Source organism: Lutjanus erythropterus, chromosome 8, assembly GCF_056507025.1.
Source record: "Lutjanus erythropterus isolate fLutEry1 chromosome 8, fLutEry1.hap2, whole genome shotgun sequence".
In the NCBI taxonomy this organism is placed as follows: Eukaryota; Metazoa; Chordata; class Actinopteri; order Lutjaniformes; family Lutjanidae; genus Lutjanus; species Lutjanus erythropterus.
The window spans coordinates 34,279,902-34,307,524 of record NC_139324.1 but is presented as its reverse complement, the minus strand read 5'-3'; the positions used below and the strand labels follow the sequence as shown (position 1 = coordinate 34,307,524).

The window sequence follows — 27,623 nt, the reverse complement described above, 5'->3', positions numbered from 1 at the left end:
GCTATTTTCCACCTGCTGCCCACCTACATCAACAATAGTGAGGCAAAGTCCAGGATAAACACAAACACAAACAGACACAACAGAGGGCACACGGTGGCTCCGCTCCTCAGATTAACCTTTATCCTCCCTGATGAGACCTGTTGTCTTTACCTGGAGCACTCCGCGTTCAACACAATATGGACACCGTGCTGAAACAATGCTAACGTTTTCTTCCGCTCACTCTGAGATTATGCTGCACGAGTTTTTGGTTGTAGGCTAAAAAGGGTAGGGCTGCAGCAGTGCTCCTGACATCCGGGTCAAGCCAGGTCTCTCTGACAAAAAAAACAAGCTTAAAAGGTCCTACAAAGGCAATTCAATGTCTGCTGCAAGATAAGGGTGTTTTTCCACGTCATATTTAGGCAGGTTTGCTGTCCGAATTACAGGGCAGCTGAAAGCTGAAAGCCTCCCTTGAGACATATAAGGGAAGCTCTAAAACATCAGGTTCCTGAAATAAATAATAATAGCGAAATGAACGAACACTGGTCCCTACTAATAAACACAACGCTGTGTGAACCGTTTGCTGTGAGCGCCACCGCAGCCACACTGTCACTGGTTCAGACGTGGAGCAGCGGAGATCAGTAGACAGACAGAAAATACCACTTAACTCAGTTTCCTGCTTCCTTTTCATGGTTGTAAATAGAACTTTCAGCCCCAGTTCCATTTCCGCCAATTACAACCCACAGACAGAAGGGAAATGGCAGGGATGTGAAGGGACAGTCTGTGACAGAGAGACAGAGAATGAGAGCTGCAGCCACAAAACAGTTGTTTCTACGATACTTTATGTAAAGTCCTCCCATGTAAAAATAAATGTCTCAGTGAATTAATCTTTATCAGTCAAGGAGAAGACTGTTTCCTGTCTTTCTGCTAATTTAGTTTTTTGTTGTTGTGTTGTTTGCTCTTGATCAATAAATGTATACTTTGATTTTGAGTACAGTATCCTTGTTATTGTGCTTTACCTTCTATGACAGTGAAAGGTTTAATTGTCTGTATAGTAACAGCAGAATGTTTTTTTCGCAGTAACCCTGCAACTGGAATGTATGCACAAGACATGTTTATATAGCTGTGCTCGCCAGAAAATAGGCTACTGTGTAATTCATTACCGTGTAATTCAAACCCTCGTTAGGTTGAGGGCACGCAAGGCAAACAAAGCATTATCTAAAATCAGAGCTGGCAAAAGTACACACATCCTTTACTCAAGTAGAAATACAGATGAATACAGATTAAAAAAAAAGATTTGAAGTACTGGTTGAATTTGTATATGATAGGTGGGTCTCCATCTCTTATTTCATCTTGCTGCATCTTTTATATCGTTTTCGTCTTGGTCTGCCTATTGTGTTGATATGCACTGATGGATACACTAAGGAATCGTCTTTTTTCCTTTTTGTCCCATACATTTGAGTTTTTGTCCCATCCATTTCGGTAGGAATTGGTCTCGATGGTGGGAAGGTGACATGCAATGATGCATGGCCGGCTTCAGGACATTGACCAATATGGCACACAGCACATTCAATATAAAAGTCATTTTTCAGTGAATTTGGACATAAGATATTCAACAAAATAGCTGTAATCCTAACGCAGTAGACCACAAAGCGATGACAAAACATTTTTCACGTGCAAATATCAAAGACTTTAGCTGCAGGCAGCACCTATGCACCCACAATTAATCACACAATACATCCAAAATGCAACACGAAGTGCATTGATAATAATATTTCAGTTTTAAATAGTTCCCTTTTAACTGCACACATACTTAAAAAAAAACTAACAAGAAAACCCTGTGTACATTAAACATTAAAGTATTGGTGTTAAAATGTAGAGAATAAAAGGAATAAGTTGTCAGAAAAATAAATATTCAAGCAAAGTTCAGATACTTGAAAACTCTACATATACTAATTATTTGTACATTGTTACTCTCCATCTCTGTTTTTCATCACACAAAACCACATCTTTGTTATTATAATGAACATTCTGTTCATTTTACTTTCCCATCGCAACTACAACACAAACCTGTAATCAGGGGGAGAGACGGAGAGATAGCGAGAGGGGGAAGAGGAGAGGAGGGGATCGGGTTTCCCAGCCGCTCTGTACCCTAATCCTGGATTTGGAAATGGGATGAGGGGAACGCAGGTACGGACAAACACAAGTAATAACAGCACTGACATGGGATTGGTAGGTGGGGGTGAGCGGCTTGATAGGAAACAAGGGGCCTCGCAGGTCGAGAGGGGTGGTTAGTTGTAGGTGGGTGGGATATAAATACCTGCAGTAAGACAAGGGCGGTAAAATGCTGAGGGTATGACAGGCACCGGCTTACCTGCATCTATAATAGAGAAAAAGAGACAGGGACATGCACAGCAGAGGCCCTAATGAGAGAAATCTCAGCAGCTGAGGAACACCTTTCAGCAAAAATACCAGTGATAGTAACTTGAACCTAAAGCTCATCACTATTCATCTTCGAGAGTGTTGGCTGATGGCGCAGATGTGCCTCAAACTGTGAAGAGTTGTGGCTGAAGTGCTGACATCTATTTCTCTTTGAGGAAAAAAGAAAGGTAACTTATCACAGTTCTCTACTTGCATTATTCCCAAGCGACTTAAGTGAGAACTATGTTTGACTGAGCCGGAGAGAAAAGGACGAGAAAAGAAGACGATATGAGAGGTGACAGAAGACAAGACGCAGTAAGATAAAGACAAGGAGGAACAAGACAAAGTAAGACCTAACACAAAGGAAGGTGAGGAAACAGATTTCTAGAAGACAAGACAAGCAAAGACACGGGACAAGGAAAGCAACAAGACCAGACCAAATAGAGCAAGGGAGGACAGAGCAAAGAAAAGAAACCAATTAAGGGATCACGTCAAACTTCAGTGCTCCACTGGGACCATTCATAAGACGCCAGAGAAGAATGGCATGCCAGGCATTCAGTGCTGACTCCTTCACCCCACTTGCGGTAGATTCACCCTTGCCAATCCTCATGCATCACGCCTCGACCACTGACTGCCTGCCAGCCACCTCCCATGCTCACAGCATGGTGTCTCCAGGTAAACTGCCCTCAAACGGTCTTCTGTCCTGTCATGTGAAACACATCTTCTTTTGTGTCATTCGCTTCATGTGGGTTTATTTGCCTAACTTGCTCTGCAAATTTGCAAAATAAGAGGAGGATGATGAGGACTATAACCCACACAGTTTTGTCATGATGCAAATCCCTGCAGCTGTAGGAAGGCAGTCCTCAACACCTACTTCTGTCTTCCACTTCAGCCTTGTGAGGCTATATATATACAAACATATATATGCATTTGCAGGGACTTGCTTATGCTCATGACCACACTATGGATTATATAGGCAGTCCCAAACACTATATGTATAGACACGTCTCCCTTAAAAGATGGGAAATTTGTGTTACAGAGGTGGCTTCATCTGATGTATTTTCAGCGGCACAGATGCTACTGAATGATCAAAGGAAGATAATAGGAATATTATAGGAAAGGCAAGTTTATTTTCTAGCACATTTCAACAACAAGGCAATTCAAAGTACTTTACATAAAACATAAAAGGCATCAAGATAAAATGTAAAAGGAACATAAAGCAATATAAAAAGACATTTCAACACTAATAAAAGAATTAAATAGAAAGTAAGATAAAAGCAGGAAAGTGAAAGTTACAGTGCATCTTAAGATACTAATCAGAAGACTTAGATGTGATTTAATTAACGTCAGAGGCAAAAAAGAGAAAAGTCTGCAGCCTCGATTTAAAAGAACAGAGAGTTGCAGCAGACCTGCAGTTTTCTGGGAGTTTTTATTCAGGTATCCGTTGCATGAACACTGAATGTTGCCCAGGTTTAGTTTTGACCTGTGGGACAGAAAGTAGACCTGTCCCAGATGACCTGAGAGGTCTGGGTGGTTCACAATGTAGCAGAGGATCGGAAATGTATTTTGGCCTTAAACTATTAAGTGCTTTATAAAGCAACAGTGGTATTTTAAAATGGATTCTTTGGCAGACAGGAGCCAGTAAAGACCTCACAAATGGAGTGACTTCATCCACTTTTTTGGTCTCAGTGAATAGAAATACTACAAACAGCAGTGTGTCTCTAGGACCCTCTTGCTTGCTTCCATGCTACTCTATAGAGTATACTATAATATATTCAGCTATAGAATTTAGTATTTATGTATTGTTGTATATAGTTTAGAAAGTATAATAGATCCAAAACAAAACCTGCGTGCCTGTAGACACAGGCCTCTTTTCACTGCCAAAATATTTAATATACGATTTAATTGACTAGTGACAAATCTAGTGAACTGTTCAGACCATCAGGGGAAAGTGAGAAATATACATAAATACTTTATTTTGTCATTTATTCCCATGCGTGCTGTAATCTTAGGCAGCACTCCTCTGGCAGCAGCACAGCGTCTGTCTGTCTCCCCTCGCACCTTCCACCCCCCTAATCCCCCCTCAAATCACCTAAGGGTGCTACAGGTGAGTGTAAGTTGCTCCCTGACTCACTGTGAGTATAAGCCAGCCATTGGTCAGTCATTTCATCATCAGCATCATGGCATCTGCTTGCCCAACACGCCAGATGGTTTGTTACACAGAACCATCTGGGATGCCATCCATAGAAACTGTTGGAAAAGGGCATGCGCTTTAAAACAAACCAAAAAAAAAAAAGGAGCCAGCAATGTTTGTTCACGATGAGTGGTTTTCATGGACGCCTCTCACTGTCAGCTCACCTAAAACCATGACCGTAGCTGCCAGTAGTCCCTCCGAGGACGCTGATTGGCTCGCACCATTTCTGGTGCGGACATTACCGGATAGCTTGGATCCTGGCAAGATGGATTCTCACGTGATCTTGCAAATCCGGCTGCCTTGCAAGGTAAGGCATCCACTATTTGTGACTTTTAAGTCCTGGGGAAACAACCTCCGAGCAAGCAACCCACAGGCTGAAAAATGCAATTTAGCACCTTGGTCACTAACAGTACAAAAGTAAACCTTACCATTTCTTTTTTCTGTGGCTTAAACATTTTAACGCAGGGGCTCGTCTCCTAACGTGCAAATGTTTCCCCAGACACTATTTTGCAGGGGCACCATCACCCAGATGATTGTAATAATTCAGAGATTCTTCAATGGGGTTACTAGCATTTTTTAAAAATATTAATTAAAAAAATCATTCATGAAATTCTTAAAAAAAACACTAATTTATACTGAGAGGTATAAATAAAAAATGTAAATAAGTTTGATTTAAGGTCATTTTCTATTAAATATTCCTCTTTCAATGTGATCATTAACTGTCAAAAACTGTTAACTGACCTAAAACCTCACTGAAAAAGTATAGAGCAAACACAATTTAGTTCAAGCGGGAGGCCAGTTTCGATATTGAATGACAGATGAAAATGAAGAAAATGGATTTGTGGATGAAACGTAGCAGTAATGCAGCTAAAAGCATGAAAAAAAGGGGAAAACAGAGCCATCAAAATACAGTCAGTATCACAAAAAACATGTTGATTTACCTCAACGAGCTGACACTCCTTCCACTGAACCTTTTTATATTGGCTTTTTTTGTGCTGGTAAGGGGGGTACTTGACTTGGTACTTGAAAACATATTTAACAGGTGCATTATTAAAAAGAAGTTTGAGAACCACCACTCTACTTGACCCAACCGTGCCCCACTATCCCCCCCAGTCCCCACCCCCCAACCACGGCTGATGCCTCCTTATCACACACACAGTTGTGTTCTCAGGCAGTGGGGAGGATGAATTGGATTGAAAAATACATTTATTCAAAGCCGATCCAAATTATGTAAATGTATCTAATCAGCTGGTTTGGCCCAGCTGTCTCTACTCAGTGGATAATTGCTTTGAGGATATGTTATCAGTTTGACAAACTCCCCAAGGTCCTTTTTCACTACGGAGCATTGTAGAGAAAACTTCCTTGGTGTTTTAGGGCCTGCTGACAGTTATAGCTTAGAATATAGTGGATTAGATCATGCAGAACATTAGTCACACAACATTTATACAGAACCAGGTCAAACATACCTCGTAAAATGGATTTTTCTACAATACTCTTCCTAAATCTGGGCTTTGTATTGGATATTTCCTGTCTTCCAGTGATTGCATTGATAAAAGGTGGAATGTGGTCTTCAAAAATGAATGGACAGTTCAAAAACCTTTGTAATAATAACTGGTTGGTCAAAACATCAGTGCCCAGAAAGTGTCTGTACGTGAGTGTTAGTGCATCTTAACAATAGCAGGAAACATGCATTAGTTCTTGAAGTGAACACCAAGCTGCATAAAAAGATGAATACATGAATAATTACGTAATTAGCAGAGGACATGACCAGAGCAATCTTCAACTATATTTAAATACACTAAGAAGAGTATCCAGCAATGCAGAGGCTTTAAAGAGAAGTCTTAATCTATCTGAACCCATGTTATCATAAATGTTAATGATAAAAAAAACATCTCTTTGTTGCCATCTCGAGGTTAATTTCACTGGTTTTAGAAGAATATGCTTTGGTTTGTGTTGTTCGTACGTCAATTTCAGATCTATTTCAGACAGTTGTGTAGGTTGACATTTATCTGCAGTGTCTATAGTTGAAAGAATAAGTGGAAAGGAGTGTTTAACTCAGACTGTAATCACATCTCTCTCCTCTTCTGTTTGCACTGGCTGCAGACTAACATATCAGAGTGATACTGGCTTTTGGTTAAAACTCAAATATTAGCCGTCATCCTCATCATTTTTCTCTTTCTGCCTGATAGGATGGAGCCTTCTTCATAAGCAAAGTTCACCAAAATGATTTATATTATACTTCTTACTTCTCAGAAGTAAAAGAATATATTTGATGGTCTTGAGGAAGATGGGTGAGAAGAGATGAGGCACTTTATTTGTTATGAAATCAGATTGTATTGTATTGTATGCCAACATATAGCAGCTGTTTTGAAAATATACTATAATGCAATACTTTTGCTTTCAAAGCTCAATATCAGTCAATCTCTAGTCTGAACTGCATTTAAAGGAATAGTTCAGATTATTTGGAGTGCGTTTCTATGAGGTGCTTATCCATGGTCATTGTATTATTGACAGCAGACACCAGCCATCATGACCCTGATTTAGAGAAGCAGAGAGGAGCACCAGCATGAACTTCTGTGACTAGAATCAGCAACAAAAGGCATATTAGACACTTAAAAAAAGGTCCAGTTAAAAAAAAAAAAAAAAAAAATCAGTATCGGTTTAAAGGTAAACTTTACTTAGAATATTTTCACAATTTTACTTTTTCATCAGACACATTCTCTGTCCAAACTCTGTAGGCTAAACTATTATACTATAGTATATATATTATTGTATAAACTATTATAGTTATTGTTATTGTGTGACTTTGGTGATTGCAAGGGTTAGTTCAGATTTACCAAAGTCACACAATAACTCAAATAAACTAAATGGATTGAGGCAGTGGTAGACCAGCAACTCCTGTGTTCTGTGAAGTAAAATTACTAGTTTAGCCTATGGGGTTGGTTGGTTTGGAGAGAGTGATGTTTGGCAGAAAAAGCTGCCAGATAGCCCATTTTTAAATGGCTAAAATACCTTTTGTTGCTGAGCCTGTCTGCAGCAGTTTATTGCTTCTCTCTGCTTCTCCTGGCAGCGTGCTGACCACCATCCACCATAGGTATTACACAAATACACTGACTATTAATGAGTGCCTCGTACAACCCCACTTCAAATAATCCGAACTATCCCTTTAAAGCTGTCCTGTACTGAGATCAGACCCTCGTTAACACGTCTCTCCAGTTCTTAGTTTGCTGATCTTCTGTTCTCCAGTCACATTATTTAACCACGTGTCTCCATCAGTGTCATCTGGGCTGTCCCTGGGTCAGTCCTCCAAACGCCCCCACATGCACCTGTCCACCTCGTCCCTCGGCAACGCTCTTGGCAACGGCCCCCCGAGCCTACATTACCCAGTCACCCCCTGCCACTACAGCAACCAGCAGACCACCTATGGCATGATGGCAGGTGAGTGGTGGTGATGGTATATTTGTGGCATTTATTGCAGGACTATAATTCATCTAGTACTGTTAGTCAATCAATAATTAATCACCACAATTCTGATAATCAATCATTTAATTCATTTACTGAGCAAAAATAACAAATATTTTCTTACTCCAGTTTTAAGTATATTGGAGAATATCCTTTATCTGTTTTATATCAGACAAAATAAGCAATTTGAAGATATCATTGAGGGGCTGAAGAAATTGTTTGTGACTATTTTCTGATTTCATATAGATTTAAGTTTTAATTGATGATATATTGAGAAATAATTATTAGTTAGAGTAGTGATTGAATATATGTATTTTTTATGCAAATGTTAGCAGCAATTACAGTGTCATCAGTGGTAATATATATATATATATATATATATATATATATGTATATGGTGACAGTAAACACTGATGTTGATGATGACTTTTCATTGATAAATGATGTTTTAAAGGAAGAGTTCACTCTAAAACAGCAATGTCTATTACTCAAGATGATCCACAGACCTTTTTACGAGCAGTTCACTGTAGGAATAATTTTCTCTCTACTGAACTACACCATGCAGAAGGAAGCGTGTACGTCTACTAATGGAGGAGAGGTCACATCTCCATCTAGGAGGGCGCAGTTAAGGTTTACATCCCAGTCCCTGTGTGACAATGTTTGGAAAGACTACAAGATCCGCTCGACTAAATTATTATATCCCCATTAGAGTTAGTGGAGGGTTAAACCAGAGGTTATCCAGCTCAGCCTGCAGAGCTGGTGCAGCATCAGTATGCTTTCATCTGGGTAATTCCTTTGCATTGAGGAATGCTCGGAAGAATGAATAGAGTGACGCTTACATCCATGATTTACTAGTATTTTGTGTTTCATGTTGATACATTTTGTGAGCATGTTGAGCAATTTGTGATCAGATACTTTCTGATGTATTTGTGCCCTTCTGTGACAGCTGGCAGACAATAAAAAGAATTTAGTTCCTCCATGACACTGCTCACGACAAGGTCTGTGGATTATCTTCAGTTAACATGTCATCATTTCTGGAAAGAGACACTGCTGTTCAGTTTTTCAAATGTTAGAGTCAGAGTAGGCAGACATCTCTGCAGCCAATATCTTGAAATCTCTGCAACTCACACCAAAACTATCTATACGGATAACTAGCACTAGAGGTACGATTAATTTGGGGTAATGATGTTTCTTTAAACCAGTCTGGCACAAACCAGTTCTGGACATCTCAAAATCCACAATCCGACGTGGTTTGTCACTAAATTATTAATTTCCTGTGAAGTGTGGACATTATCTGGTCACAATCTGCCTACTGAAAGTGATGTCATATATCTAAACCTTCTCCAAGGAGTTTTTATGTGGTTATGAAACAGTCTCAATTTAATGCTGATGCCTTTATGACCTCAGAAGATTGGTTATTTCTGTATAGTTATTCTTAATTCCCGCCTCCAGGTCGGAGTCTTCCTGAAATCAGATTAAATGAGCCTTAGTTTCCCGGGCAAAGTTATGCTGAGTAGAACATCAGCCAGTCGAAATGAAATACAAGGAGATTTTTATTCAGATAGTTGTATTTATGATGATTTATTTGGTAATTGCGGTCAGGGAGACCAGATCCCATCAAACCAAAGGTGGGACAAACAGTGTCTTTGCGTGGGACTTGTCAGCATTGCTGAGAGGTAGTTCAAAACGTTAATATTAAAAAATAAACATTTCTGTTCTGCCCTTCAGCTCATACCAACTTTATGTTGATTCAGTAGACAATACATGAGTTGTTTCTGAGTCTTTGTTGCAGTTGCATTTCCTTTCTCTTTGTGGTAGTCTCCATCATATTCTGCCTAAATCTGCACATCTGGGATAAGACAGGATATCATTAGAACTTTTTCTCTCTGCAGTAGAATCTACTGGAACTACTGTAAAATCTACTAGAACTACCATACTGTAGTTCCTACATTAAACTGCTCACAACAAGGTCTGTGGATTATCTTGAGTAACCGGATCATGATTTTTGGAAAGAGGTTTTGAAATTTCCAAATATATATTTCTGCTGCTTTGAGCACCACGAGCTGAGTGCCAGCCAATTCCATGGTATTGGAGAATCTCCAAAACTCTGCAACTTCTGTCAAAACTATCTAGATGGATAAACAGCTCTACAGGCCAGGAGTAAAAATATATATTTTTGATTTGGGGGTGTACTCTCCCTGTAACGCTGAAGTGCCACATGTGGACACCACATGTCGTACAAAAAATATGACTAAGATACAGGTTTTGATGATGGTTATTGTGCAGACAAAGACAATCGCAAGGGTGACAGTGAATGTGATTATGGTAATAAAGGCCCCTCTCTTTCTCTTTCTCTCCGTCTCTCTCTGTGTAGCTCAGGAGATGCTCTCTGCCAGCATCTCTCAGACTCGCATCCTGCAGACGTGTGGTGTTCCTCACCCCAACATGGTGAGCGGTGCAAACCCACTGCAAGGTAATGATCAGATACAGGCTCTCACTGTGAGTCTGTCACACACCCACATAATCATTCCCTCTCCAGGCCTGCAGTTAAACCCAATAAATTGAGCAGACAATTGGTTTACTCACATTTAATTTGAAATTTGCTACCAGTTAAAATCAATTTCAGACTTGATTACATCGCCAAGCAATTCAGCTCTTTAGCGCACTTGTTAAACGTAACTGTCAGAGACGCCGTGCCACTTGCCGGTAATGTGAAAACAGTCAGGATGAATGTTACTGGTGTTCAGAGATTTTTTTGTTTTTATGCCACAAGATTTGGCAGTCAACACTTAGCTCCAAATAGATTCATCAAGCAAAGCTGTTTGTTTTTTGTATAGGCTATAACAGATGTCTAATTTAAACTCTTAACTCCCCTCTTGATATTATAGCCTTTCTAAGTTTGCAACATTTCACATTAAAGCAAACACGCCAGAGCAGTGATATCAATATTACCAGCCTCGCTTGGATGAAAACCTATTTCCTCAATAAGCTTTTCACTATGAGTGATATGCTCCTATATTACACAAAATCATCTGGGAAACTCAGAACAGTTTTGGTTATTTCACATGAGAGATTTTCTGTATTTCTGCTTTTGTGCAACATTAAAGTGATAAACACATTAATGACTCAATATTATAATCCAATAAAGTAACGTATATGATTCTAAAATGGGCCATTCTGCAGATTGAGTACTTATTGTAATTTAAAGTTGTAATCTGCATTTTCCTGAAGAAAACCATGTAATCAAGTGGGAGCAAATACAGACCAAAAAGAATATGACCTCAGATGTAACCCAGGTGGTACAGAACAATTAACATTTTGCAGAAGAAATAAGACTACTTCTTTTAAGAGATGAGACTGGTAAAAAGGAGGATTTTTACCACTCGAGTGTAGACATGGAGACGCCGACCCGCTCCTCTCAATGGTCTAATAAAAGTGTGTGGTCTGCAGTGTCAAAGGCTGCGCGGTATAGAATAAGTAATTAAAAATAAGCTCCAAGTGCAACATTAAGTGATTAAAAAAGCATTAATGAATCAATATTATAATCCACTAAAATAGGGTCCACTATAGTTGAGGTGTAGCTGTAAACACGTAATAATAAATATACTATATATTGTACTGAGATGAAAACAGGTGTAAACAGTAAATTACCAAGTCAGTAAGCAGGACTTGCAGTAGAGTGTGTATGCAGTGTCAGTCAGTTTATTATAAGTATGGATATGTAATGACAAGGGTGCATTTCTTCTAATTAAAACTTTTATTGATGCTTATTTAATCATAAATATTCAATTTTACTGTGAGATATATGCGATTTAAAACTAGGTTTTCAGGGGTTTTAAGTCAGTTTTGCTTATTTTACACCAAATCATCATTTCAGGATTAATATAATTACTGTATTGAGGGACCAGTTTTGAATTTGCCTTTCAAAAGACATTATACTATTACAGTAAAATTACCACCATTGTCCCTCCATCTCTGGAATCACTTTAAAGTCGTAATTGTTACTGTGCACACAGTGAGCGATTCAGGGACAATGGTCTTTTTGCAGGAGGAGTGTTTAGCAGCTCAGAATCAACAATGAAATCCTGTAGTGTCAAACCGCTCTATGACACCATTGTAGTTTCTGTGTCCCAGACATGAACAGAGACCAGAAGGAACACCCAGACATATCAAACAGAATCTATTAGACAGGATGTCACAGCAGAGGCGTCCCGCACATTAGTCCCTCTGAATACCGAAGAATGAATAATGAAAAACTGAAAAAAGTGAAGACAAAAAGACGAGGAAAGAAAGAAGACATAAAAACCCAAGCCTGAAGTAGATTAAAAAATTAATTTCTGATGCATTTCTTTATTAAAGAAAGTATAATTGGACTATTACAATTTAGTGTGATGTAATCAAGTGGGAGCAAATACAGACCAGAAAGAATATGACCTCAGATGTAACCCAGGTGGCACAGAACAATTAACATTTGCAGAAGAAGTGAGATTACTTCTTTTAAGAGACGAGACTGGTAAAAAGGAGGATTTTTACCACTCCAGTGTAGACCTGGAGACATCGACCTGCCTCTCAAATGGTCTAATAAAACGTGTGGTCCGCAGCGTCAAAGGCTGTGCTGAAATACATTAGGATTAAAATTAAACAGCTGGCCACGTTTATTACCGTCAGGAGGTCATTCATCACTTTAACGAACTCGGTTTCTGTACTGTCAGTCATTTCTGTCTTCATCCTTAGACAAGAGAAGCAAATGGATATATTGACTGGTAGATTAATGACAAAAATGAAGTTGCTTTGCTTTAAATAGGGAAAGTATTAACAACTAGATGGTGAAGCACCTGCTGCAAAGCTACCACAACTGCCAGATGCAACCAGCAGAGATTTGCAAAGTTACATCAACATTAACACGAACCTCACATATGTTGCGTTAAAGCTTACGTCTACAGTTCAGCCTCCTCTCCTGTAAATTGTCTCACTAGGCCAGCTACAGATACCAAATCCAGAAGAAGAAAAGTCTCAGAGGAAAATTTAACAGTTGAGGCTCAAGACATTTTTTTTCTTCTTTATCGGCCAAAAATGGTTCTCTAGATAGTAAAGGTTGTAAACTGCCTGCCTAAAGGCGCTCTTGAGCTGTCGCGTTCACACGAATGGGATGACCTGAAAACACATTGCCTGCGGCCGTGGATGTTGCCAGCCATAATAAAAAGGGGTTGTCAAGCTTTTTCAAAACTTGTGAATCACAGAGGTTCGTCAGCATTCAGTCACGAATGTGCACAAAGAAAATTAGGCTGATGGGTCCAGCAGTGTCCAAGATTAGCTTGTCAAGCTGCAAGTCTGTTGATCATGCACACACAAGCGATAATTAAAAGGCTGACACACCAACTGTGCAAAAAACTTCATTATGAAATTAGTAGGAGTCATATCAAGCGTGCATGTGTTGGAGTCTATGTGAGAAAATGACAGGATGAGACTCAGAGTGGTTCAAAACAGCACAATAACAGCAGAAGGTCACCTGGGAGGAACAGGCAGTAACAGAGTTAGCGGCATTAAGCAGAACGAGGTCAGGGAAGAAATTGGCCCTTTCATTTTTAAAGCCGCTCTAATCTATTTTTTCGTATTAATAATGGATCAGATGAATGAATGGAAGTTTGATGTGAAACGTGCCACTTTATGAACCCACACAGAGTCATCGACTCTGCAGTTCTTCACAGGTATATGGAGCGTTTTATCCTCCTTTACCTAATCAGCTTTGCTTTCAGTTGCAGCAGGCAACTGTTTTCAGCAAAATACTGGATGCCACCTTAAAATGGCTCTCAGTGGAGCATTTTTTGCAGCTAATCAGCCAAACATTTTCCTCAATGGTTGATGGAGAACAAAACAGAGCTAAAATGTGAGTTAATTTTTAGGTGCCCCAAAATACGACTCCAACTGAATGCTGAATGTAAATAGACAACTGCTTCTAAAATGCTGCTTCTAACAGCTGTATAGGATGATTAAAAAAAATAAGTACATGGGTGGTTTCAGCTTGTTCAGTGAGCATTAAAATATTAATAACTAGTAGAGCTGCAACAATTAACTTCCAACTATTTTGATGATCAACTAGTAGTTTCAGTCATTTTTCAAGGAAAAATGTCAAACGTTTGCTGGCTCCAGCTTCTTAAATGTTTGTCATTTATGATCATAAATAAAGAGTCTTTGGGTTTTTGAGTGTTGATTGGATAAAAGAAGCAACTCTAAGGCTTCAGTTTGGGATCCGAAAAATTGCAATGAACATTTTTCTCAATTTTTTGACATTTTATAGACTAAAAGATTCATTCTTTAATCGTGAAAATAAAAATTGGCAAAAGTACACACATTTCTTATCTTTACTCAAGCACATATACTTGTCTTAAAAAAGAAATAAAAGTAGAAATAAAAGAGGAAGTAAAAGTTTTTGATTCGGCTCATTACTCAGGTAAAACTGGAAAAGTACAGCTCTGAAATGTACATTTCTACTGGCTGTTTCTCTGCAAAGCTAACCTTTGCTCTGCAGTCAAACAACATTCTCTCCTGTCTGCTATGTCTGGAGTCGTTGTGATATGTGCTGATGAATACATCACAGCTTTTCTCTGTGTTATTGTCTCATCCCAGAGACCTGCACAAATATTGGGGGTGGATGCTCAAGCAAAGGAAAGGGCACTCCTTTCATAATTATTTTTAAAAAAACATAGGTCCACATTGTTAATTTGCTTAGATATTATTTAAATTACAAAATTTGTAATGTAATGTAAATGCATTCACTCAAATACTATACTTAAGTACCCTTTTTGAGGTATTTCTACTTTATGAGTCTTTAAATTTCATGCTCCTTTGTACTTCTACTCTATTACATCTTTCTTGATGTTAGGTGGCAGCGCGCAATGATGCAAAATAAGAATTATCAATAATGCTTGTAAATGCATGAAAACTAAAGTTTAAAAAAATGTAAGGAGTAGAAAGTTCAGATATTTGTGTTAAAATTAATGGAGTAAAAGTAAAAAGTTACAGATACCTGTATGTCTTTGCACTTTGTGACCTTCCACCTCTGCTTATAGATAACGAAAATAACTGTTAGTTGCAGCTCTAATGACTACAACACGAAGTAGTGTGTTTGTCAGTTTGTTTGCTTTCTGTCTTTGTGCAGCATAATGCTGCTGATGCTGCCACACTCTGTGGATGATGCACATTTATAACAGCCAGAGGCTCAGTGTCCATGTACACAAAGGCTTGTGAGGTGCTTTCATAAACCCACTGAGCCCACATCTGTTTTGAAAAGGGTTTGCTGTCCAGTCTGTCTCCACAGCACACAAACAACTGCTGTGTGCACCGCAGCATAGCTGTATGTACGCTCTCCGGGGAGCGTCAGCGCAGGCATCAGACCCAAACGAGGCTTCACTTTTCCTCCAGTATGGTGGGGAGAGCTGAAAGCCTCAAGCCGAATCATCCAGACCCTAAAAGAACCGCTGATGTACTCAGGTATGAAGAGTTTTACCCCAAATCCTGCCTCAAAAATAGTAAACAAATACTTTTCAAAGGGTCCAGTTTCTAATGTTGAAGGTGAAAGTTGCAAGAAGGTGGTCGTATACTGTGCCTTGATATTACCCTTTAGACTTAAGAACAGATTTTATAAGAGCAGGACCAACCTCTCTCCCTGACCCCTTCAGGATAAGAGAAAATCACTGATGCATGCAGCTGTAGTGTAAAATCTGCCACATTGCTCTCCAACTGCTGTATAGATCCAACTCAACAATTTAGCGGGTCGATGAAAGCATCCTTTTCTCCACTCCACTTTTGCAGTAACCCACCCATTTTGCACATGGGGCTGTTAGTGCATTTACTATTTCTGCCACTGTACTCCTCCGGGGAGAGTCCAAAATGGCTCAAATGCTGCTGTTGTCAGGGGATACTTAGTGATATCAGAGTTTCAGACTTGGGTTTAATGGGAAAAAAAATAATGCTATGTGTGCCAGATTTATTTATTTTTATTTATTGGTTTATTTAACAGGGACAGTGCACATTAATAAACATTGATGTAAATGTGCCAGATTTAGCCAAGAGGCAATTTTTCATCTGTAGTCTCTGGACAGATACAGTCACAAAATCACCCTAAACAGAATACAAGATTGAAATTACAAAGTTGTTCATCATTTTTCATTTATAAGCACGCAGAGCGATATAAAAAAGAAAAATATAAAAAATATGAATGTTTATTATTATTAATGCAGCACTGTCAAGTTTAAAACATGCAACACAGAGACTCATTATACAACATATGCAAAAAAAGAAGGTCAAAATGCTCGTGTTCATAGAAACATGGACTAAAAACTGCATTATGCTGCATTGTTAGACAATAACTAAACTATGCAAAGCAGAAGCACAGACACAAAAAGTATGCACAATAAAATACATAAATCACTCTGACAGCAAAACAACAATAAGAGACATGCATGCAGGTATAGATGAGGTGCGAATGTATCATTTTTTGTATTTCCTTTCCACAGAGATGCATTTATTTAGAGTCACTATATTTCATTGTGAACAACATACACATGTGCACTACCAATAGCAACATTCAAAAGAAAATTTTGGACGAATTAGTCGGACACAATCAGACTGAAAATTGAAGGGCACTGTTACTCTCTGTTGGGACATAAGTAACACAGATGCAGGACAAAAATCACAAAATGAGTAATACTTAATAATTCAGGTATGTAACACTCAACGATGCTTCAGTTAGACATTCAATCAAATGACCAGGTCACCCTCAGATCAGTTTATCATGTTATATGTCTCAACTGTATGTAATGAAAACAGTCTGATATGCTCAAACACATCTGGACTGATGGGACCTCTGTTGGTTTCCCTCGCTCTAACCCTGAGTATTCCCTGCTAAATATAATGAGCAAAGAATTATATCTGTGATATGAATTAAAGATAAATTCAGCCTTCACTTACTGCTACTTACTTATACTTTGCCTAAAGATACACCTAACAGATGATACTGATTCACAATTTTCTCGTGAAAAATATGGCAGAACTGATCAGATCAGGCGGATTTTCAACTTAATGACGGGCTGCACCTCCTGTGGGCTTCACAACATGTTCCCAACTTCTGTGTTGCAAAAGTAAAGTTCTCTGTTGCAAAATCCCCAAAAAATAGTTCAGCCCAGATAGACTGAGGACAACAAAGTGCAACTGAGTTTTAGTTCTGACAGATCTGAGATCTAATTAAATGAGCTCTGAATAAACTGCATGTGTCCAGCTCTTATTGATAGTTGCTGGGATGGATACAGACTGACTGAAAGCGGTATTTCTGAGTGGGATTATCTCAGTTTAAATAAAGGGCTGTAGGATAGCATAAACTTATTCTGATTGGCTGAATAGATAGATGTAAACATCATCACCCTGAGCAAAGCCAATAGAGTCTTACTGAAGGATGAAACCTGTGTGACACTTTCTAATATTTAGTTCACCCTCACTGATATAAATAGGATGGACAAAATAGAGACCGTATGGCAAAATATGAAGTAACAGGATCAGAAACGACAGCCTTCATTAGACTGAGAAACAGAACATTATAACCTGCACACATGATGCACGATCCATGCATGATAACCTGGCAGTGTATGGCCATTATTGCAACCTCCTGTCCAGTATCTCTGATAAATAACAAGCAAAAAGGAAAATCTGACATCTGGGTCTGTAAATTCATTTTTTGACTGAAATATTTATCGACATTTTACATTTTAACACATCAATCCACGTACAAATAAATCCCCGCCCGTCACCCTCATTCCATCTGACCTCCTTCTTCCTTTGGCAACAACCTTCACACAAAATAATCCAAAAATATCAATAAGAAAATTACATTCAACCAGGTAAGTGAAGAGCCTAAACAAAAAAATTCAAAAAATGAATAAATCAAATTACTTAAATAGATATAAGAATCACAGTGAGTTACAAAGCTCGTAAACAAAATAAGCTTTACATTATCTGGTCTTATGTTTCAGAATAATTTGTCAAAGTCACATGCAGTTATTTTTCCAGAAAAGGTGAAGTTCCCCCATATTTTTAAAAAAATATTAATTTCTCTAAGGCAAGACACTGACAGAGTTTTTATGTGGAAAAATAATCAATCCAGGTATTGCAGTTCTGTAACATATTTTGCAATGCACTACAATGCCACAAACACAAGAGGGAAGTGTTGCATTGCTCATTATAGAAAGAGTTTCAGCAATGTTGTTATCAAAAGCTGCAGTCTGCTATCAAACTTTAATCTCAAAGTAGGTGATAAATAGTCTGTTCCTGCAGTAAAATTGATATAGCACTTGTGTTTTTTTATTCCACTGCAGCTGTGCAGAGTGTTGATTCAATGAGCAGCATCATATTCCAAATTATGATTGGTCAGCCACCCATCTGGCGCTCTGGCAGTAATCCGTCATTAATATTAACAAAAGCAGCGCAAATAACCGCCAGCTCAATCACGTCGAACCACTTGACATTAACAGCCACCTGTAGGGAAAGAATCTCCAATATAAAGTTAGAGCCTGTGATGTGTTACATGAGCGTGTCAAACCCGTTTGAAAGGTTTGCACAATGTTTATTTCTTCTAAGAGAGCTTTTAAATTAAAGAGGCGAACTGTGGTGACACGCTATCAAGGATAAGAGTACTCTGGCAAAAGAAATGTGAACAGGCTTGTTAAATTAAGGGCAAGCTGCAGAGATAAATACCTGGAATAAGGGAGATGGAAAAGAATACGCATCGATCAGAACACATTCAAGTTATCTGAGCGCTGATGTCAGGATGTGACCGGAGTTGGCTCAGATTGTGCTACATGGTCTACTTGGATAATAAACGCCATTCCTCAAAGAGAACTCTTTTCATAGCTTCCTATTATGCTATGAAGAGGCACATTTTTGGTAAAATATCTTCAAAAATATCTGAATTCATTAATAGCCAACTAGAACCAGAACCTTTACTAATTATTTTTGGTGCATGCGAAGCATTGAGATGGTTAACCACTGCTCAGAAACAACCCCAAGCCACGCCCCTTCCAGTATAAATAAATATTGCATTTTGCATTAGCTAATTTAAGATGTGAATATGTCTCTTTTACAGGCCAGCCAGCAGCATCTCTTAAGCTTCTTCAAAATGTGTTTTTTCTTGTCAAAATAGATGAGCGTAGCACATAACACACAGGAAACAAGCTGACAGAGGTACCGAGGTCGCTCAGCTGTAATTGAAACACAGAAAGAAAAAGGGCAGGAAGAGTCAACTCTTCTCTCACTGCCTCATCACAACAAAAACAAACAACTGTTTATGTGGTGGAAATATGTGGCTATGTGATATAACCAGTATATTATATTTAGAAGGGATAAGTCTTACAAGGCAGACTCACAATACACCTCGGCAACCTCTTATTTCACACCTTACACACAGAAGTTGTAACCTGTTTACACACTGTTCTGTTTTATATAAGGAGTAAATGAGTGTGAGAAAGGTGGGAAGCAGGAGAGGTTTATGAAAATGAGAATTTATTATGTGTACACATTTATTTTATATTTGTCATCTTTTTATTAAAGGACTTATTTTTCTTTATTTTGAAAAATTTCCTTTTCTTTTTTTAAATTTGCTTGTTTTTGATACTGTTTCCATCCAAAATACTCAAAGATGAACTGATTAAGCTTTAGTGGTAAAAGGTCAAAGGTCAAGTTCACTGTGACCTCACATACATCCCGTTCTTGTGAACAGAATATCTCAAGAAGGCTTTGAGGGAATTTCTTCTAATTTTGGCACAAATGTCCACTTGGACTCAAGGATGAACTGATTAGATTTTGGTGGTCAAAGGTCAAAGGTCAGCATGGCCTCATAAAACACATTTTTGGCCATAACCAAAGAATTCATGCACTAATTCTGACAAATGTTCACATAATTGTCTAATAGGATACTAGCAGTGCTGGAGAGTAACTCCTTAAAACTTACATATAATTAAATCAAAAAATAAATGTAACTCAAATCCATTACACTTACTGAGAAAAAAAGATGTATTTAAATATTGTCTAATCAAAATGTTTGTGATTATATCCAAATTTATGTGTTGTCTGGTGGAGATCTGCACTCTGCTGATTGCATTCTTCTGGTTTAATCATTTTTTCATATTATGAATATGAGCACTGACACAACAGTATACTGAATTTATAATTTCATTGGCTCATTAAAACATGTTTGCAAAACAAAATTAAGAATCTGGAGTAAAGATCTCAAAAGACCTGTCTTTTTATTTCAGGAGGGGATGGAAATTGTCACATTTATTTCAAAAATAGTGTATATTGGCCATCAGAGCAGAGTGATGAACCACCAGAAAGACTAAAATACTGGTTCACAGGCTCGCAGCAGTTTTTATTCTCAGTAGTTCAGTGTGTCTCACGCGGACATGTCAAAACTTTTTTGTGCTGTCGAGATAAAGACTCTCAGGATACATGTGGGAATAGTGGCCCCACTGCGTTCAGTACCCCTCTGACAGTCTGACTCCCCTGTGGCTCCGACTAACTAATTTTCCTTTCTGCTTTTCCTCTCCACCCTGCCTCCCTCTCTCTCTCTCCCTCCCTCTCTCTCTTTAGGGTCTCTTACTCCTTGCTTGTACAAGTTTCCGGATCATGGCCTAAGTGGTGGTTCCTGTGCACTGAGCCACGGTTTCTCCTCACTGCCCTCGGCCTTCCTCTCGACTGATGAGGCCCCTGGGGGCCCCGGTGTCGGAGAGGTGAAAACTGACGCCCAGAGGAAGAACATGCGGGACCCAGAGGACGCCCCTGCAGTGGATTCCCCACAGATACGAGAGCTGGAGATGTTTGCCAACGACTTCAAAATTCGGAGGATCAAACTTGGTCAGTATCATTACTAAAATATGAGTGTAATTATCAGGTCAGGTCATTTTGAGAAGGAGGAAGATGGAGGAAGTAGAGGAAGATGAAAAAGGAAACAGAAGAAGACAAATTAGATAAAAATGAGGGTTCGTCTTTAAGGTATCGATTGAAATATTCCAGTACCAAGTAGTATCAAACCTTTATTCAATCCTGTTTGTACCCAGACCCAGACAAAACAGATTTTTTGTATCATTTTGCCACAAAAACATTCAAAAGTGTGGCTACGTTACACGTCTGTTGTGTCTGATATAAATAAATACATAAAAAGCAGAAGGATTATTTCAGGAAAAACTTTGAATATGACTAAAGTGATGAAGCACCTGATAAAATATGAAGAAAACTTCAGGGTTCACAGCTGCACCGTGTAAAAAAAAGGGTATGAATGAAGTACTCTATTGATACCATTATCACTTTAAAGGTGCTGGTATTTATGCTGGTATCGTAATTTTTTAAAGAACACCAGGCCCTAACATCAGCAGACGTGCCTGCAAGATAATTATATAACACCTCTTAAATAAAACCTTAGACACCAGGACTACAGGCCAAGTGAAAAACCCCAGATGGCTGCACACTATGACTTAGACCAGCGTTTCCCAACTCTGGTCCCGAGGGTGCATGTTTCAAGTGTTTCCTTCTTCCAGCACACCTGATTCCAATGAGCAGCTCGTCAGCGAGGCCCTGCAGACGTCTGATAACGACCTGTTCATTTGAATCAGGTGTTTTTTGAGCAGAGGATCCTCTAAAACCTGCAGGTCAGTGGGTCCCAAAGACCAGGGCTGGTAAATGGACCAGTTGGCAGAGTTGGATGTAGAGGCAGATTTCAAATGATAAAAACATGAGGGTTAGTCAGCAGAACTGCCCAGACCATAATTATTTAAAACGGAACTAAAATGGTGTCAAAAATTCAGTTATCAAGACAAATTTCTGAGGATTTCTGTACTTGTACGTCATCTAGACAACATAGAGACATCAGTACATTTTTTATAACTACTGATTTCCATCTTTCATTCAAAATATTTAAAAAATGTCAGTTTTTGAGATAAGTTATGAAATCTGCCTGAGTGCATTGACCATAACTAGAAAATTCTGTTTTGTTTAGTGGGAATTTGCAGTACCTGTGCATAAACTGACTACAGTAAAACATTTGGATGCACCGCAGGCTCAACATTTGATAAATGAAAAATCTGCTTAATTGGGGCTAAATTTTGGCAACAAGTTCAGTTATTTTTTAAATGAATTTTCAAATTTTCAAATTTGAGTGTAGTCCCACCATCAGGACTTTGAGGACTAGATAACTGCAAAGTCTGGTTTATTTTTAATGCATGGGAAGGAAGATTTTCTAGGGAGAAGAAATAACAATAATAATAATAATAATAATAATAATCATAATAGCTGAGAATTACCACACTATCCAACTGTTCTGGACACCTTTACCACGAATGTTTCTGCTGTTTGCACTCGCCTTGCTGCTTCTCTGCTTGCCTTTTATATGATCAAGTATTTCTATTCTTGCTTCATTTTGGCCGCCAGGCTACACGCAGACGAATGTAGGCGAGGCTCTCGCTGCGGTGCACGGCTCAGAGTTCAGCCAGACCACGATCTGCCGCTTTGAAAATCTGCAGCTGAGCTTTAAGAACGCCTGCAAACTCAAGGCCATTCTGGCTAAGTGGCTGGACGAGGCTGAGCTGGCTGGAGGTGAGTCACACACATCTACCCAACTCCATCAACCTCCACTTAGAACATTTATTCAAATGCACTCTTTACCTTAGATATCCCATCTCTATGAGGGGAAGCTTGGGTTGTAAATGCACTTTTGATTTAGTGAGAGGATCTGCTAGAAATTACCGTATAATAGGGTTCATTTCCTTGCCTGATTATGAAGTTCTCACACTAGCTTGTGCATCATCTAAGATAGTGGTTCTCAGCCTTTTTGCCTTCCCTCTTTGGCCTTTAAAAATTAAAATTAAAATTAACCAACATCTACTTGTGACCACTCAACACACTCATTTGAATATGCTTTAGAGCCCTGGAGAATATCTATGACTTTGCAGGAAAGAAAAAGCAAAGATTTGGCAATTTTTCAATCATATGTCTCCCAGTCATTGATTTTTTTTCCTAAAAATGTGTTATTGTCCAGATAACGACATTTCAAAAAATGGGCATTTATACCTATAAACCAGCAGGTAAAACCCTCATAGAGCAGTGGTTCTCAAATAATGGTCCAGAGACCCCAAGTGGTCCATGGCACTGTGCCAAGGGGTCCACGAAAAGCTTCCAGCTTCTTTTCTTTTTCTTGTTTTTCTTTTTTTTTACAGTAACATCAGTCACTCATACGTCACCCATGAATGGCAGAAACTGTCTCTCTCTACAGCGATGTACATAACAGGGTTATATTTTCTATCTTGTGAGGAGTCCTTGGCTTGAACACCTCTGCTATAAAGAATGCAGTAATTTTATATATTCATATTAGTGTGTTAAGATAACAATTATATATTGCTACAGGCAACAACTTTATTTACTACCATGTGTGTTAGGGCTGCATCATACATTAGAGACTAACCTTCAGTATGGATCAGAGAAAGAGAGTTATGAATACAAATCAAGCATTAGACTCTCAGCAGCCATAATAGTTACATAATTTAAGGTAAACTTTATACCATCAAAACTATAATTGAAATGCTGCTTGTGCTTCCAGTGGACCCCCCTACCCCAAGACATAAGCATACAGTGACTCCTGGTGGTTCTAGTGTTAAAGGTCCACTGTGGAAGATTTAGGCAGAAAAAGAAATACAATATTCATGTTTGTGCATTAATATGCACGCTCTCCCTTTTGAATATAAATAAATAAATGCATTTTCAAAAGTATGTTTTCATTAGTGTGTAATAAGAATCTTTCTGTTTATGTTACCTGAGAATGAGCCTTTTATATCTACAGAGGGTATTTAAAGTTTGTTGCTAAAGTTACCTAAAGTCAGCAAAATGAAGTGACTTTTTGATATCATTTAAGATTTGTTATTATATTGGATTGTTTGCTTCTGTATGCTTCAAATGCCATTGTTTGATGATGGGCTGAGAAATTTCACTGCAGTCCTCTGATTGGATGAAAGGATTATTGAGGCAGCTCTAGCTGGCGTGTATTTAGCAAAGTGATTTGATGATCCCCGTATACCTGGTGAAGGTCAGATTGACTGCAAATGTTGTGATCCAATAAAATATGCTACAGTAAGTGGGACAGTGTGCACGAGTCCTTTTCTTTATTTTTAAGATGAGGTGTTTGCAGTCTGCAAGCTCACCGTTAGGTGCCACTAAAAGTCAAACAAAGCTGCATGCAATTTTGCCACATGTCACATGTTCTTCTTTCTTTCCTGTCCTGTTACTCTTTGGTTAGTCAGCTGACATGTTATTGTATTTTGTAAAAGTCTAATTAAAATGCTAGAAACCAAATGCATGCTAAAATAACAACATCTTCTTTTCTCTTCCTGCAGCCTTGTACAGTGATAAAATAGGAATGAATGAGCGGAAGAGGAAAAGAAGAACAACCATCAGGTATCAGCTGCAAGGAGCAAAGATATAATGTATGCCATGCAATGATTAGTTTCATGGAGTTCATCTTCTCCTCCCCTTCCCTTGTTCCCCACGGCAGTCTGGGAGCTAAGGAGGCTCTGGAGCGCAGCTTTGTGGAGAAAAGTAAGCCATCCTCCCAGGAGATAGCCCGGATAGCCAAAGGCCTCCATCTGGAGAAGGAGGTGGTCAGAGTCTGGTTCTGCAACAGGCGCCAAAGAGAGAAACGGGTCAAAACCAGCCTCAACCTCAGCACGTGTTTGACCAAAATCGGTCCAAACTGCATCGCACAGATGAGCAAAACACAAAGACCAATGACGTAATTTAAGGTTCAGCCTGAGAGCGTCCGCTCACCTCTGGTCTGATGGAAGTTTTAGTGAAAAATGTGTTATTTTAATATCGAATGTCTGACATTTCACCATGAAGTGGGAGAATTTTACTCAAGAGGGAACAGAATAAACTAATAGTAATAGATAATGTGCTCACCCTGCATTAAGCAGTTTGGGTGCACTTAAAACATTTTCATTAATTTAACATTCAGATGAGCAAAACTGAAAAATACTCCAACACAATTTTATACAACAAAAACCTGGGTCATCAGCGGTTTGTTACTTGAATATAAAGCAGCAAATTTTTGTTCAAAGCTGCAGTTGACAATATTATTTAAAGCTATAATGTGTGGCATCTCAGCATTAAAGTGTCTAAAACAGAACATCAGATTTCCTGCTAGCCGTTGCTAGCTAGTTGCAATAACTTGCACAGGATAAATTGGATATGTCAGAAAGTGAGGAAGGAAGGTGAAGAATATGACAAAATGTAACATTTAACAGTGAAGATAGTAACTCCCATGATCCTGTGCTGCTTCACAATATCATCAAACTATGTCTTTTGTTATTATTTCACTGTGAGGGAGACCCCTGGTGGCAGAATTCACTTACTGTGCGTATAATTATAATATTGGTTGAAATAACTAATTTTGACCATTTCCTGTCAATAACAATATTTAATTGAAGGGTTCCTAGCCAATCACAACGGCCAATGATCTGGGCTTTGCATCTTGTAAAGCTTTACATCTTATTTTAGTTTGTTACAACAGTTGACAACCTTGGTGGGAGGAGCTTAGCAGAGTGATATGAGGCAGCAGAGAGAGTGGCGGAAGTTTTTGCTTTCTGTACGTATAAACTGCCCACTGCAGCTTTGATCTGAAGAGATATCCTGTATTGCAATGTACTCTTCTTAATACCATTTAATGTCTTTGTTTTACAAACATGAACGGAGATGTTACACTATTTTAATCTACCCATATGCCACTCTTTTAGAGATAATGGTTCCTGAAGATTCTACCCAGAAACATTTGCTTCGAAGAACCCTTTTTTGGAGAAGGGGTTAGTGAAGGATTCTTTGTGAGACCAAGGGTTCCTGCAAAAAAACATTTCATCTAATTTTTGAAACCAAGAGTTCTTCAAGAATTATTGAAATCCTCAGGAAACTTTTTTGTCAAGGGTTCTTTGTACTGGAATATTTAAGGGTTATCTGTGGAACTCCCTGGGTAGGTTCTAGATAAAGCCCTTGGAATATGAAAGGGCTCTCCATAGAACTCCATCCCTGGTTTCACTAGAACCCTCTGGTTGGGTTTTGAATGAAAATATTTGGAATAATAAAAAAAAAATCTGAGCAGAACCCGCTGGATGGGTTCATGTTTGCACCCTTAGAAGGTGGAAAGGTTCTGGATAGAACCACCAGACAGGGTTCTATCCAGGGGTAGGGAATGAGGGTAGAACCTCTCATAGGGTGTTCTGTGTGAAACCTTTCACAGATGGTTCTGGGTATAACTCTTTATACTGGAACCTTTATAAAAGGATTACCAGGACCCCAAAACAGGGACAAGCAAAGAACCCTTTATGGTTCTGGTTAGCACCTTTATCTCTAAGAGTGCAGAAAAATTCAGGTTTTTCCAAAAATGCGAATGTCAAAGAGCAGCATAACCTGTAATTATTCTTTCCTGAAGTTGAAGATAAACTGTTTTCATGAAGCGCATATGATCTGCTGGTTTGACGCTGCAGCCACCAGAGCTGATATTTAAATGTGCTGAATCTTAGCTGTGCCTTGTTTCCTAAATGCAGGCAAAAAGAATATTTATTACACACACCAGATATAATTTAATCCATCAGCACCAGAGTGCAAATGAGTACTCATGTAAATCAGCCCTGTGCCCTTCTGAAAACAGACGATGCCGTCCTTGACTCTGTTCTGAGTCGGGAAATTTTGTTAAAGAAATGTTCGGCACCTGTTTTGACAGCAGGGGTCTCGGTGTTGTATTTTTTTTTTTTTTAGCGTATTTGTGTTTAGAACTGATGCCTCTCTTGTTTGTTAATTTAAGTGAATATAGCCGTGGTCAAAACATTAATATATTTAAAGTTTCACAACAACCTATTTATTTGAAATCTAATATATTATCTTGATCCACTTTTCTGAGTACGACCTCTTTGATTTATGATTTGGAGTCAGGGATGTGCGAAACTTTCTGACATTTTTGTCAACAAATGGATCTGAAGTTTGCCATCTCCTTGTTGAAAGATAGATTTAATTTTTCACAGGTCTTGATGTGCTGCTTTTGCTGCTGCTGCCTTGACAAAGTGTCATACAATGAAGAACATGAGCCAGTCACGACTCTGACCTGGTTGAGATGACTGATGAGAAACGTCTAAAGTGAAGAAAGAAGCACACAACAGCTTCACATTCAGACAAAATCTGTGGAAAAAAAGTCTTAAGAATCCAACATTAATGCAGTGCAGAAAATGTAAGAATGTATTAGACAGATATGGAGTGCCTTTATTCAATTTGATTGAAAATGTCCAGTAAATATGCCAAAGACATGCTGGTTAGTACAAACTGTGCACTTGTACTGAGCGTTTGTCCTTCAGTTCCAGGTACTGAAGGATAAATCAGTTTAATTCATTTCTGACAATAAAGGAGAAGTGTTTTCACAAAGAGATACACATACCATCTCTCTCTTTTTTTAAATAATGCCATTATATTATCCTATGAATACATACATTAGGAGAGTGAG

General features: G+C 38.7%; 1 protein-coding gene across 1 annotated transcript; it reads left to right on the top strand.

Annotated features, from left to right (window-relative positions):
• Positions 1 to 2,480: 2,480 nt before the first annotated feature.
• On the top strand, positions 2,481 to 24,960 carry pou1f1 (POU class 1 homeobox 1). Its single transcript, XM_084724113.1, has 7 exons — positions 2,481 to 3,072; positions 7,868 to 8,029; positions 10,428 to 10,526; positions 20,690 to 20,953; positions 22,523 to 22,687; positions 24,478 to 24,538; positions 24,636 to 24,960. Exons 1-7 carry the CDS (start codon positions 2,937 to 2,939, stop codon positions 24,874 to 24,876), a joined length of 1,128 nt encoding a protein of 375 aa, XP_084580239.1. The 5' UTR covers positions 2,481 to 2,936; the 3' UTR covers positions 24,877 to 24,960.
• The last annotated feature ends 2,663 nt before the right edge of the window (positions 24,961 to 27,623 follow it).